Source organism: Tursiops truncatus, chromosome 3 (genome assembly GCF_011762595.2).
Source record: "Tursiops truncatus isolate mTurTru1 chromosome 3, mTurTru1.mat.Y, whole genome shotgun sequence".
NCBI classification, from domain to species: domain Eukaryota; kingdom Metazoa; phylum Chordata; class Mammalia; order Artiodactyla; family Delphinidae; genus Tursiops; species Tursiops truncatus.
Window position 1 is genome coordinate 166,439,803 of NC_047036.1, and position 13,300 is coordinate 166,453,102.

Here is a 13,300-nt window from a genome sequence, read left to right on the forward strand (position 1 = left end):
ACCGTGAGTACCTGTGTTGCGTCCCGCCTTTGTGCCTGTGAGTGTGTCTACGTATCTTTGTTTTTCAACATGACATCTGTCTGCCTGGCTGTCTGTCTGCTTCTAGGTCTGCAACACTGCTTGGATTTGTCTGGCTGTGTACCTCTCTCTGTGTTGTGACTATGTCTGGCCGTGAATCTGACTTGTGGCTGGGCCCTGACTGCGTCTGTCCCTTTGTTACTGCTCTACGTCTGTGCTCTATGCGTCTCTGTCTGTTGTCTGGGTCTGCTTCTCTGTTATTCCGTTTGCATTGACAGCCGTGGTCCCTGCAAGTGTATCTGCTGTCTCTGTGCCTGTGTGTTATCTCCCTGCACCTATCATCTGGATGGACAAGGACTTCTTTATGCGTGTGCTGTCCCGCTGTACTTGTTGGTTTGTGTCTGTGACTTTGTGCTGCCTGAATAACTTGGTAGGTCTCCGTGTCTGTCCGCTGTCTGTGACTGTTCTGGCCTGTTTGTGTTGGTCACTCCCTGGCCCTGTGTGTGCTGTCTGTTTGTCTGTGCCTGTGTTCTGTCTGCTGTCTGTCTACCTTCCCCGTGCCTCCGCGTCCACTCTTCAGCCTGGCTCCCTCTGGTGGTACTGGGGGGAATGACCAGCACAGAGGGATCAAAGGAAAAAGAGTTGAGGGAAGAGGAAGCATTTTAGGCAAACTGTGAGTCCTTGGCTGCCACGGAGAAGGGAAGGCTTGGGTGTGATGGCAGAAACCAGATGCAACCCTCCTGGCAGGATGGGGCTGGGGGTCTGGCCTCTGAGCTTGCACACCTCTTGCCCACCCATCCTGTAGAAGTCTAGAAGGCGGGACGCCTGGGTCTCTCACAGTGGGTGGGGGCAGGGGCCTTCCTCCGGGGACGTCACCCGTTAAACTTCCTCTCTCAGCCACACAGGAAGCTGAGCCGGCTCAGGGCCCAGCCTTGAGAAAGCACAGGCCCCCCCCCAGCGCCCCTGAGGAAAGGGCCCCGCCGGGCCAGCCCTGCAGGGACCATGGGATCCACAGCTGAGTAAGAGCTGCCCCCTCTCCCATCTTCTGGACCAAGATTCCCAGACCGGGCCTGGGCTGGGGCCAAGGAGAACGAGGCTGGGGCAGGCCCGGGAGGGACCGCGAGCCACAGGGGCAGGTGGCTGGAATTAGGGGAGGACACTCAGCTGGCCTACAGTATGGACCCTGCTCTCAGGCACACTCGGGCCACTCTGGGACCTTCCAATCTCTCTCTCTCTCTCTCTTTCTCTCTCTCTCTCTCCCCTGCTCTCCGCTGGCTCTGTATGACTAAGTTTGTAACTCCTGAGCCTGTGCCTTTTGATGTATCTCAGGGATGGGGAGCCTGGCTTCCGGGGTCAGCGGGGGGGAGGGGCGTGCTCTGTGTGTCCATGTGCAGGAGTGATTGATCGTGTGGGACTTGTGTCAGCGTGAGGATGAAGCTCAGTGTGAGGGGGGCCCCAATCTCAGGGACAATGTGTGTGCACTCACTCCCTGTTCTCTTCCTCTGTCTCTCTCCCTGAGCCCAAGTCCCGACATCCTCTGCAAGATGGATAGAGGGTTGGGGGCCAGGGCAGGAAGGCAGAGATTGCAGGGTTCCCGGAAGGACCAGGGCACGCTGCCCTCTTTCTTCTGATAAAAACTCTGAGGGCTCCAGGGCCCCATGAAGTCGCGTACACAGAGACACTTGGGCAGGGCCTCGCACATATACCCAGGGACCCTCAGGGCCACCCAAGACAATGGGGATGTCATTCAGCCTCACACTGGCTCAGCCACACATATGCACAGTCCTACCTGACATGCCCTGGACAGTCTCATCCTTTCAGGCAGACACAGAATAGAATTGCAGACACACACACACACACATACACAATCACACACAGGTGCAGACACACACACAGAAGCAAATCCCTGGACACACTGAACCCTTTCCTGCCCTGCAGAAGGGGTCTCCCTGCCCTGTTTGACTGGTTCTTCGAAGCGGCCTACCCTCCCTCCCTGCAAGAGGGTGAGTCAGGGGCATCATTGGGGATGGGGGTCGAGATGGAGGGTGGGCCCGGGACCCTGAACTTAGAAGCCTGCTCTCTGTGCAGATCCCCCCATCCTGCGGCAGTTCCCCCCAGACTTCCGGGACCAGGTATGCAGGCTGGCTCCTTGCTCCCCAGGGGCCAGGGCCTGTCCCCCTGGGGGAGGGGACCCTATGTCTCAGACCACTGGGAGCTTAGGGGTGGAGCCCAACCTGAGTGGCCAAGCAGTGTGTGCTTCTCTCCACCCCCAGGAGGCTATGCAGATGGTGCCCAAATTCTGCTTCCCCTTTGATGTGGAAAGGTATGGAAGGAAGCAGACACCCAAGGACCCAGGGACCCAGACCTCTCACGGACCCCCAGGATTCCAACACCCAGAGACTCAGACAACAGAGGCCATATACCCAGGGCCCCTGAGATTCAGAGACCCAGGGACTCAGAAACCGGGGGACCCTGACAAATAGCGACCTATACACAAAGGGACTCATTTACCCAGGGTCTCAGGGACCCAGGGCCTCAGAGAACCGGAGACACTGACAACTAGGGACCTATACACCCAGGGCCCCAGACTGGTGGACGCAATACTAGGAGCACTGTCAGAGGCATGAAGGGGAGGGGGGTTCACGGAGGTGGGATGCCCAGGTCTCTGAGAGCTTTTCCTGCCCCCAGGGAGCCCCCCAGCACCGCCGTACAGCATTTCACCTTTGCCCTCACGGACCTGACCGGCACCCGCAGATTTGGCTTCTCCCGCCTCCGGGCTGGTGCCCACAGCTGTCTCTGCATCCTCAGGTGTGGGATATGGGGGTCTGCGCCGGGGGAAGGGCCTCTGCCTACAGGCACTGCATGAAAACTGTGTCCACTCTCCGCAGCCACCTGCCTTGGTTTGAAGTGTTCTACAAACTGCTGAACACAGTTGGGGACCTCCTGGCACAGGATCAAGTGAGACCAGCTCTCCCCGTCATTCCCCGTCCCACCCCCACCAAGGCCCCAGCCTGGCTCTGAATTCCCAGGCCTGACCGAGCCCCTTTGGCTCCAGACCACCCAGCCTGAGTCAAGACCCTCAGAGTCCCCAACCCGCATTCTGGCTCAGGCATCCCACCCCTACCCAGGTCTCAGAGGTCAACGAACTTCTTCTACATCTGCTGCAGCAGCCCCTTCCCGGGACCCAGGACTCAGTGGGGCTGGAGCTGGTGAGTACCCCCTCCCCCCTGGGCGTTGGACCTCAGGTGGCTGGAGAGGCTACACCCCGGCCCTGAGGACCACACACCACATCTCCCCCAGGGCAGCGGAGTGATGATCTCCAGTGCGCAAGGCATCCCGTCCCCTGGCCCCGGGAAGAGCATGCCGGTGAGCAGAGCTGGAGACGCTGGAAGGTCGGGCACCCACGTGAGGCTAACCCCTTGACTGATCAGTCCCCCTATTAATCCCCCGCCAGCTTTCCTGCTTCGTGGCCCCCGACTCCGGCCGCCTGCCATCCATTCCTGAGAACGTGAGTGGAGACCTGAGAGGGCGCTCTGGGAGGGGGGAAGAGGTCCGGAAACCCGGAGAGGGCTCTCAGATCCTGTGGCCCCTCGCGCCCAGCGTTCCTCTCCGTTCTTCAGAGGAACCTAACGGAGCTGGTGGTGGCGGTGACCGACGACAACATCGTGGGGCTATTCGCTGCGCTCCTGGCAGAGCGAAGGGTCCTGCTCACCTCCAGAAAGCTGAGCACCGTGAGGCGGGACCGCCGGGCCGGGGAGGGGCCGAGGCCTGGCTTGGCCCCTGGGGGCGGGACCATCGGGACGGATTCCTAGCTCTAACCCCACTGGGCGAGACCCGAGGGCAAAGTCCTGGCTCAGCCCCTTTGAAGGTCAGGGTTGAGTTGAATCCTGGCTCCACCTTTATGGGGGAAATCAGAGCTGGCTGCGCTGTACCCCCTCCCCCGGCTTCAGGAGCGCTGAGTCCAGGCTCCACCCACTATGGGCCAGAACAAGACTGGCTCCGCCCCTCTGGAGGGTGAGATCAGAGAGGGCTAAATTCTAGCTCCGCCCCTAAGGGAGAAGGACGGGGTAGGTGTGGAGCTAGCATTCAGCCTCTATCCCTAGGGGTGAGACTTGGGGGAGGGGGGGGACTGAATTCTAGCTCCGCCTCTCTAGGGGTGGGGTCAGTGGGCTGAGTCTCTGTCCTACCCCTAAGGAGAGAGATTCTGGAGGGTTGAATATTAGCTTCCACCCCTAGAGAGAGGGACTAGCACGTGCTGAGTCCTGGCACCACCAGTTCCAAGCACTGTAATTTGCGGAATTCTTGGCCTTCACAAGAAAGGGGTTTGAGTTTTCACCTCTTACCCAGTAGCGGGTGGGGAAGGGAGGTGGAGGGAGACACGAGACTGGGGACACGGGATATGAAGCCGGGAGAGCCACCGTCCAGAGAGTGTCCTTGAAGCTCGGGGTCCAGGCCCTGACTCCACGGTCCCCCACCCGTCCCCAGCTGACTTCATGTGTCCACGCGTCCTGCGCTCTCCTGTACCCCATGCGCTGGGAGCACGTGCTGATCCCCACGCTGCCGCCGCATCTGCTGGACTACTGCTGGTGAGGGGCAGGGGCTGGAGAGGGGCAGGGCTTCGGGAAGAGGCCTAGGGTCCTGGGCACCCGGGGGCGGCGCCTGCATGACCGGCCCCCTCGGTCTTCCGCAGCGCGCCCATGCCCTACCTCATCGGAGTGCACGCCAGTCTCGCCGAGGTAAGTGGGAACGGACCTGGATGGCAGGGTTGGGTGGAGTGGCCCCCTGCACCCCCAGGTATCCTCCCCTGTCGGGGATCCTCGGGCTCTGAGCGGCCATCGCCACTCCAACTCCCTAACACAGAGAGTGCGGGAGAAAGCTCTGGAGGACGTCGTGATGATGAACGTGGACTCCAATACCTTGGAGACGCCCTTCGACGACGTGCAGGCACTGCCCCCAGATGTGGTCAGTGACACCCCCTTCCACCCTCCTGCCGCATCCGGGAGACGAGGCTCCGCACCCGCCTGCTCAGCGCTGCCCTCTTGTCCTCCAGGTGTCTCTGCTGAGGCTGCGGCTAAGGAAGGTCGCGCTGGCCCCCGGAGAAGGGGTGTCCCGTCTCTTCCTCAAAGCCCAGGCCCTGCTCTTCGGGGGGTACCGCGATGCGCTAGTCTGCGGCCCGGTGAGCTTCGGGGACGCAGAGGGAGAGACCCCGTGGGTCCCTGAAGGATTCAGAATAAGAATACCTAGCGTTTATGGAGTGCTTACTCTGTGCCTCTGTTTGCTCATCTGTAAAATGGGATCCCAACAGTACCCACCCAAAAGGGTCGCGTGAGTCTGTAAATGGACATAAGCAAAATGCTCGGTTACTGCCTGGCACATCACAATGGATAAATGATAGGTTTTACCGCTGCGATTATTATTTCGCTTAATGCTCACAACAGTATTATGAGATGGATACTCTTGTGGTCCCATTCTACCTATGAGGAAACCAAGGCTTGGAAGCCCCACAGCGGGTGAGTGTTGAAGCCAGGACTCGGATCTGCTGACTTTCAACCTTGACATCCCCTCCTCCCCAGTTTTTCACAACTATTCTATAAAAACATGGTCAGGGAGTTCTATTATCTGAGAATCTGATGTTGCTTTCGACTCTGCCCCGAACACAGCCGGAAGCTGTCCATTTCTCCCCCTCCTCTGTCTCCCCCACGGCCTGATCCCCATTGTTGTTTGCCTGGATCAGCGCGCTCGCCCGTCACCATGAGTCCCCTCTCGCGGGCTCCCACCCTCCGCGCTCCGCAGTCTGACCTCCGTGCAGCCGCCAGAGGTCACCTGGGAGCGTCTGAGTCAGGCCCCGCCCCCTCCTCTGCCCACCGCCTTCCCAGGGCTCCCACCTCCCTCGGGGTAAAAGCCCAAGTCCTCCCTGCAGCCCACGAGGCCCTGCACGACATCAGGCACACAGAGGCGCTCCATCAATGTTTGCTACACAGATGTAAGGTAGAATATGGGAAGCAGAATAAGGGATCCTGGAGAGCCGCGGGGAGCTTAGAATCCGAGTCCTTCTTCCAGGGCCAGCCTGTAACCTTCAGTGAAGAAGCCTTCCTGGCCCAGAAACCCGGGGCGCCGCTGCAGGCCTTCCACCGGCGGGCTGTGCACCTGCAGCTGTTCAAACAGGTGCGCCAGAATCTGGAGGGCGGGGCTGGGGCCGGAGGGGCGAGGCTAGGGGCGCAGACGCCCGGATCCCGGAGGCCGAAGCCGGGGCTGGAGGGGCGGACGCCTGGACCCAGTGGGCGGGGCGAGAGTTGGCCCGGCCGGATCCCCTACTCCAGGGTCTCCGGGGTGGGAGAGACAGGACTGAACTCTTGGGTCCATAAAAATGGGAGCCCCTGACCTGAGTTCCCAGGGATAAGATCTACCTCTAGGTCCATGAGGAGGTTGGGATGGAACGAAATTATTGAGTCCCTAAGGCGGGAACCTCCTGGGTCGAGGGTGGAGGGAGAGGAGGCTGGACTCTTGGATTCTAGGGACGTAATGGGGGAGGTGGAACCGGACTCCTGGGTTCTTGGAAGAACGTGGGATGAACTTCAGGGTCCTTCAGTGCGGGCTGGCTTCCAGGGTCCCTGGAGGTGGGGTCGACCTCCTCCAAGGTCACTGAGAGGAGGGGGCCCTGTCTGGAGTGGCAGAGTCCTACTCCTCCGACCCTGAGAGGAGCAGGGTCTGGTCCCTGAAGACAGATCTTGACTTGGGGTGGGAACGGGCGGGGAGACGGTGGACCTCTGGCTTCCTGAGGTGGGCTCCAGACTCCTGGGACCTAAGGTTGGGTTTCTGGAGGGGCCGGGGATGGCTTCTACGTCTTGAGGGCGAGCGGATCCCCAGTCCTCGCATTCAGATGTTTGGGGTAGCCTGATTCTCTGACCCTTTGCCCCACCCCCAGTTCATCGAAGGCCGACTGGAGAAGCTGAACAGGGGAGAAGGCTTCTCAGACCTCTTTGAGCAGGAGATCACCTGTAGCGGGGCTTCCTCAGGTGAGCTCTGCACCTGGCACCCCCCCCACACACACACCTGTGGCCCAGTCTGAGCCTGCCCACCCTGGCAATGCTCTCTCCTCTCTCCTCTCTCCAGGGACCCTTCGCTCCTACCAGCTCTGGGCAGACAACCTAAAGGTAGTAACACCGAACACTTTAGTGTTTATTGTGGGATTAAATCAAACCTACCACCGTCCCTACTATGCTCATTTATAGATAGAGGTGAAGAAATCAAGACTCAGAGAGGGAGAGGGGATTCTCCAGTGACACACAGCCCGGGTGGGCAGGTGGGGTCTGGGATAACCCCACGTGCCCAAGCCTCTCTTCCTCGGCTTTCTCTCCCCAGAAAGGTGGTGGTGCCCTCCTGCATTCCGTCAAGGCCAAGACCCAACCAGCCGTCAGAAACATGTACCGCTCGGTGAGGCTGGGCTGGACAGGCCACTTACCAGGGTGACAAAGGCAGAGGACGGTTTAACCCCACGTTTAGAGCACACACAATTTATCAGAACTAAACCAGCAGTTAAATCATTTACCATGTTTCCTACTTTTATTTTCCATTGACTGTGTTCATTCATTTTTGTCGCATCAGGTCTTTCCTATTTAAAAATGACAACCAAGCTTCTTTGGCAAACATCTTTTGTCCTGAGACACCACAATCCCAGCTTCTGCCCTTGTGGTTGGTTTTTCTCCCAAGCCCCAGATTTTCCTGGGACCAACTTCCACAGCTCGCAGTCGTCTGCTGGATTTTATTCTTTGCTTGGCTTTTGAACACTGACTCACTTTTACGACGTTCTGGCTTTGCCATTCCCTGTTTCATTTGGGGGTTATCTCCTCCAGTGACATTCCTTCTGTGTTAGTCAAAGGGGCAAGTTGGTATTGACTTCTTAGGGGGTACCGGGGGAACCTGAATATATTTTGAGACACACATGAGCAGATGGCAAGACGAAAGTGTCTTCGCGGATGGAGGGCTGAGCTCTCAAATGTCCAGGGTCAGATCGCTCTGGATTCTCAGTCTCTTTCGGCTCCTCCGTAGGCGAAGAGTGGCTTGAAGGGTGTGCAGAGCCTTCTGACGTACAAGGTAAAGCCGGTAGCCAACGCCGCGGGGCAGCGGGGGGAGGGGCTCCTGGCTCACCCACCCTCTTCCTAGGATGGGGACTCTGGCCTGCAGAGGGGGGGCTCCCTGAGGGCCCCTTCCCTCACCAGCCGCTCAGATTGCCTGCAGCAGCGCTTGCCTATCACCCAGCACTTTGGACAGGTAAGAGCCCCGCCCCCGTGCCCACGCATGTACCTGGACTTATCATCAAGCCCTTCTCCCATCCCGTCTCCAGCCAGACATCTCGACTACCCCCAAAGTGGGGCGCCCACTCCCCCCTTCACAGAACCCCCTGATTCTGTAGCTCCTGAGGCCCCAGCCCCCAAATCTATCCTTTGCAGAACCGGCCCCTTCGCCCCAGCAGGAGACTCCAGCGGGAAGAGAGACCTTCTGAGTCCCTGGGGGAGGAGTAAGACTCCAAGGCAGAGGGAGGGAGCAATGTTGGAAGTGGGGGGCCGGGACTCCTGGGGAAGTGGGCCCCAAAACTCCAGACCCTTCAGAGCAGCTGGTCTGGGGCAGATATCTGAGGCTGCCCATCCTCACCCAGGACACCCTCTCTGAGCCCCGAGGATGCCCAGGGACCGTTGGCAGAGGAAGCTCTGGATGGCAGCTTCCTTGGGTCCGGAGAAGAACTGGATTTGCTGAGCGAGATTCTGGATAGTCTGAGCGTGACGGCCACCCGGAACAGCAGCCTGCGGCCAAGCCAGAGTTTGGACTGCTGCCACAGCCTGGTGAGAGCCCCCCCCAGCCCTCCCCCATTTGCTCATCCAACCTGCCGGCCCCTCCTTCATTTAAAGGCCAGCAACGTGCCCATCTCCCCATCCCCACCCAGCCCGACATACCAGGGAGATGGAGATGGCAAGCGGATGACGAGAAACCACCAGGGCCCCAGCCCCTGTCCCTTTCTGTCGGCCTGCCGCCTCTGCACACCCCCCAGCCTTCAGATGCCACGAGCGCCTCGGAGCACCCCACTTCCCAGCTGCCCTCAGAGGCCAGCCCAGAAATCATTTCTCCGTCCCAGTCTTCGACAGCTTCTGCAGACCCAAGCAGCAAAGGGGACCCCAGCTCCTCTCTCACAGATCCCCAGCCTCTACGCCTCTCCCCTCCCCACGAGGCAACCCAGGATCCCACAGCCCAGGAGAGTCCCTGCTCCCAGCTCTCCACAGCACCCAGCCCTCGAGAAAGCCCCCCACTTCTGACCCCCACAAAGCCCAACTCGGATATTACCTGGACATCCCAAGTCCTTGATTCTTTCTCGGATCCCGGTTCCCCAGAGAACCCCAGAGCCCAGCCTTCGGAAGTCCTGCTCCCAGAGCGCACGCACCTCCAGCCCCACGAGGAGCCGGGAGCGCCCAGGTCCCCTGATCCTCCTGCTGGGAACTGGCGGGGGCTCCAGGCCAGGAGCCGGCCCAGGGTTGCTGAGCTTAAAAAGTGTTTTGAAGGTTAAGCATCAGGGGTCTGGAGGAGACTCTGGCCCCTCAATAAAGCTGCAAGAGCCCAAAGCTTGCTTTTCCTGGTGGGTTTACCTGGGAGCCCTGTTTCTGCTCAGACACCCACCCCGCTCCCCACCTTCCCTCCCAAAGCAGCCTCCAGCTGGCTCTTAAGTGCAGCTAAAAGCCTTTCCCTTCCAGGAAGCCCTCCCAGCCCCAAGGACCCTAGAGACCTTACAATTCATCTCTCAACAGCCTATGTGTCTCCTCCATCTAGGCTGACTCCTGCCCCCACCAGCTCACAAAAAGGTTTTATTACACCGCTCTACCCATTGTATAGATATATATAAAGTAAGCAGCCTCAGTCTCCCTTTTCTTCAAAGGCAGAGTCTTTGAAGCACCTTCTTCCCTTCTATTCTTAAGCGCTGCGTGTGTCTGATTGCCCAGAGAGGTCTCTGCCTTCCCCCAAGGTCACACAGCCAGGAAGGGTGATGGGTAGAGGAAGGGGACCTAGATGGGCAGGCAGCCCCGCACCGTCTCCTTGGAGTCCTGGGGAGCCTGGGCCTCGGCTGCATGGGAGAACTGAAAGGAAAGGAGAGGGGGGGTGTCGGGCCTGTGTGGCAGGCAGACAGATGGCTGATGGTGCGGCAAGCGGGGAGGCAGGTCCGCAGCCCCGGCACCCCAACTGCAGGCAGAGTCAAGCAGAGGCGGCATGCTTCGCAGAGCCCGCCCGGCAGGTGCCCCGTGGCCCCCCCGAGTCCTCCGGAGCCGTCAGAGGCTGGTGTGTCGGTGGCAGCTGCTGCGTGCAGCTGAGCGCCGGGCAGTCCTGAGCGGTGCAGGCAGCTGTGGCCAGCCCCAGCATTCAGATGAGCCGCTCCTCAGGCGGCAGCTTGAGGTTGGGAGGCGGTGGAGCTCGGGCACCCACCTGCTCCTCGCTGCTGGGCCGGTAGGTGCCCTCCGTCTGCCGCTTCTCCCGAAGCTTCCGCACCAGAAGTACCAGGCCCACGGCCAGGAGCAGGGCGGCCAGCAGGGAGAAGACCACGATGATAGCAATGGTGGCCTCCTGCGACTGTTGGCGGGGGATGGGGGGGGACACAGGTGTGACCCACCTGAGCTTGGGCATCCCGTCCACCCCCACCTGAGAATTATCTGGAAACGCTAATCCCCTCCCCCCGCACCCGCCACTTTTGGTGACTGGCTTCCTCCACTCAGGGTTCCTGACCCCCATCATATCACATCTGGGGTTCCCAGGCTCCCCTACCTGCCATGTCTGGGGTCCTTCTCCCAAGCACCTGCCGCATCTAGGCTCCTAGATCCCTCCTCCCCCTGCCTGAGAGGCATGGGGGCTCCTGGACCCCCTTGCCAAGCATGGTATTCTTTTTGTGTGTGTGTGTGTGTCTTAGTTCCCCAACCAGGGATCCAACCTGTGCCCCCTGCATTGGAAGCGCGAAGTCTTAACCACTAGACCGCCAGGGAACTCCCGCCAGGCATGGTGTTCTTGCCCATCCCCTTCCTGGGGTTCTCGGTCTCCCCATTTGCCATGTTGATATTCTGGTCTCTCTCACTTAGGGTTCTCCAATGCCTCCCCCACTGTGCAGCCTGCCGCCTCTGGGCATCTAGGCCCTCCCACCTGCTACACGGGGGCCTCCCGCATAAAATCCCTGCCGCTCTTCTCCCACATATACCCCAACTCACCAGGGCCCCATTGGAGCCAGGGCTGGGGCCAGAGGGTGTAATTGTGCTGTTCTCACTTACAGTGGGCTCCGGTGCTGCAGGGCGGTGGTAGAGAAGATAAATGAATCCCCATCTATCCCTTCCCATCTGGAAGCATGTGCATCTTCCTGGGCCATTTCCCCTCGTTAGAACTCTGCCCTTTTGAGACTTTCATTCTGTGAGCGGCCTCCACACAGGGGCTGGCCCCGCTGATTTGGCCCCACAGGGCACCCCTTACCCAGGGGAGCCCAGCGCTGAGTAATCAGCCAACAGCGGTCTGCAGTTTGCGCAGAGTTGGGGGCTATTATAATGGATGGTGTGGGGAAGCCCAACCCTCCCCCCAACCCCAGCCTCACCTCTCCGGCCCTCCCTCTGCCCTTCAGGATCTGGGCGGATCCTGCATTTTCCCTGGAGTGTCTGACTCACACCTCCCCCCAGGCTCATGAAAGGCAGCGTCCCCACCTCTGGTCAACCTGCTCCACCTGGGCTTGGAGCCCCAGGCAGGCCTCCTCCTGGCTTCCATTTCCCCCAAACTGCTCAACCCTACTGAGGCTCCAGACCGCAGGCCTCTTCTCCCGGCAGCTCACAATTCCGCCCAACTCAGGAATTCTCCTAGACCAACTCCAACCGTCCAAGGAAGGACACAGAAATTCTACGCCCCCACCCCTACCCCAGACCTAGGCATCGCATGCCCGCTCCTGGGTTCTTGCCCTCTCAGCGTCCCAGGCACCCAGCGCTTCTAAGCCCGGACCCCCAGTGCCCCCGACCGGTACCTACTTTGCCCCCAGACCCGGCCCCAGCGGGTCAGCAGCAGCGGCAGGCCGAGTGCCAAGAGCAGCCCCAGGCCGGGGCTCGCCATGGGCCGGGTGACGGGCTGGTGGCACAGGGGACAGGGCTTGTCGCGCGCGCCGCTCCTACCGCATCTCGGGCGGTGGGGGGGGGGGGGTACCTTCGACCCCGCACCTGGGGGCTGGAAAGGAGAAAGGCCGGAGCGTGGGGGAGAGGGCCGGACCCGAGCGCAGGCCCCTGGGAGGGGCGACCCGCGCCGGCCACCCAGGAGTCCCGCCCCGCCCCCCGCCGCCAGAGGTCAGAGATTAAAGATTAACTCGGGGCGGCGCGTTCCTGGGCTGGGGAAAGGGGAAGGGAAGGGAAGGGGGGAGGGGTGGCAGGCCCAGCCGCGTGACCTGCCTCCCTACCTGGCCCGGGCGTCTTCGACCCCGCTCAGGGTCCCGATCCCGGTCCCTCGCTCGAACCCTCGATCCGTCGGTCAGTGGCTCGGTCGGACTCTTCCAGCTCCGCCGGCTCACGTGACCCGGAAAGTTTAGTCACTCACCTTGGAGGTGAGCGCACTTCCGGCTTGTGCACCTGAGCCTAGATGAAAGGGCGGGGCCAAGCGGGGGCGGGTCCGCGCCGTGGACGCACCTGTAACGGGAACCCAATCTCATAATCGGGAGGAGTGAAAAGGAGCGGAAGCGCGCAGGTGTAAAAGGGGCCTCTCACCTGCACTGCAGGTACATCTGTAGAATCGTCCAGGTGTGGAGACACACGGGGCATGGAGTCACCGATGTGTGAGGCACTCCTGTCTGGGGCAGACCGGGATGGGGAGCCTCTAATGAAAAAACACTGGTGTGGGACACACCTGCATGGGAACAAACGTGTAAAGAAATCTGCACGGATGTGTAAGAACACCCATGGGAGACATCTGCTTTGAATCACATCTCTTTGGAGTACAGCTGAATGGAAGCCTACCTGTGTGGAAAACAGCTGTATAGAACACACCTGCATGGTTACAAACACCTGGCTGAGGCACTTTGGCGCGGGGTACATCTGTTTGGGGAATGCATCTGCATGGCTCACCTATGAAATGAACAAGACTTGCAGAAGGAATTCCTGTGTGTAAAGGTATTGGAAACACCTGTACGAGACATACCTGCATTTAAGTACACTTGTAGGGGACCCAGTTATATGGAAAGAGCCCCGTACGGGTGAATGATTAAACGGAACACACGTATGGCGGGGGAGGCTCTATG

The 13,300-nt window shown here is 60.1% G+C and overlaps 2 protein-coding genes across 2 annotated transcripts; one reads left to right on the plus strand and one right to left on the minus strand.

Moving 5' to 3' along the window:
* Positions 1-914: 914 nt before the first annotated feature.
* Positions 915-9,923, plus strand: DENND1C (DENN domain containing 1C). The gene is made up of 23 exons (XM_033854538.2): positions 915-1,037; positions 1,957-2,021; positions 2,107-2,150; positions 2,292-2,341; positions 2,707-2,826; positions 2,907-2,976; positions 3,147-3,227; positions 3,319-3,384; positions 3,473-3,526; positions 3,639-3,749; positions 4,504-4,604; positions 4,709-4,754; positions 4,879-4,980; positions 5,069-5,194; positions 6,079-6,183; positions 6,944-7,034; positions 7,132-7,172; positions 7,381-7,452; positions 8,068-8,112; positions 8,182-8,289; positions 8,469-8,536; positions 8,675-8,858; positions 8,960-9,923. The coding sequence occupies exons 1-23, from the start codon at positions 1,021-1,023 to the stop codon at positions 9,572-9,574; spliced, it is 2,382 nt and encodes a 793-aa protein (XP_033710429.1). The 5' UTR covers positions 915-1,020; the 3' UTR covers positions 9,575-9,923.
* On the minus strand, positions 7,555-12,597 carry CRB3 (crumbs cell polarity complex component 3). Its single transcript, XM_033854545.2, has 5 exons — positions 12,467-12,597; positions 12,048-12,240; positions 11,253-11,326; positions 10,483-10,626; positions 7,555-10,139 (listed from the first exon to the last, which is right to left on the minus strand). The coding sequence occupies exons 2-5, from the start codon at positions 12,127-12,129 to the stop codon at positions 10,068-10,070; spliced, it is 372 nt and encodes a 123-aa protein (XP_033710436.1). The 5' UTR covers positions 12,130-12,240; positions 12,467-12,597; the 3' UTR covers positions 7,555-10,067.
* Between the last annotated feature and the right edge of the window lie 703 nt (positions 12,598-13,300).

Excerpts from the sequence above, each read along its gene's own strand:
- DENND1C (XM_033854538.2), top strand. Across the intron at positions 2,977-3,146 it reads ACCTCCTGGCACAGGATCAA|GTCTCAGAGGTCAACGAACT; the intron begins GTGAGACCAGCT and ends ACCCCTACCCAG. Across the intron at positions 3,385-3,472 it reads GCCCCGGGAAGAGCATGCCG|CTTTCCTGCTTCGTGGCCCC; the intron begins GTGAGCAGAGCT and ends ATCCCCCGCCAG.
- CRB3 (XM_033854545.2), bottom strand. The coding sequence starts at position 12,129 with ATGGCGAGCCCCGGCCTGGGGCTGCTCTTGGCACTCGGCCTGCCGCTG. Across the intron at positions 11,327-12,047 it reads GGGCCGGGTCTGGGGGCAAA|CACCGGAGCCCACTGTAAGT; the intron begins GTAGGTACCGGT and ends ACCGCCCTGCAG. Across the intron at positions 10,627-11,252 it reads CTGGCTCCAATGGGGCCCTG|TCGCAGGAGGCCACCATTGC; the intron begins GTGAGTTGGGGT and ends CCCCGCCAACAG.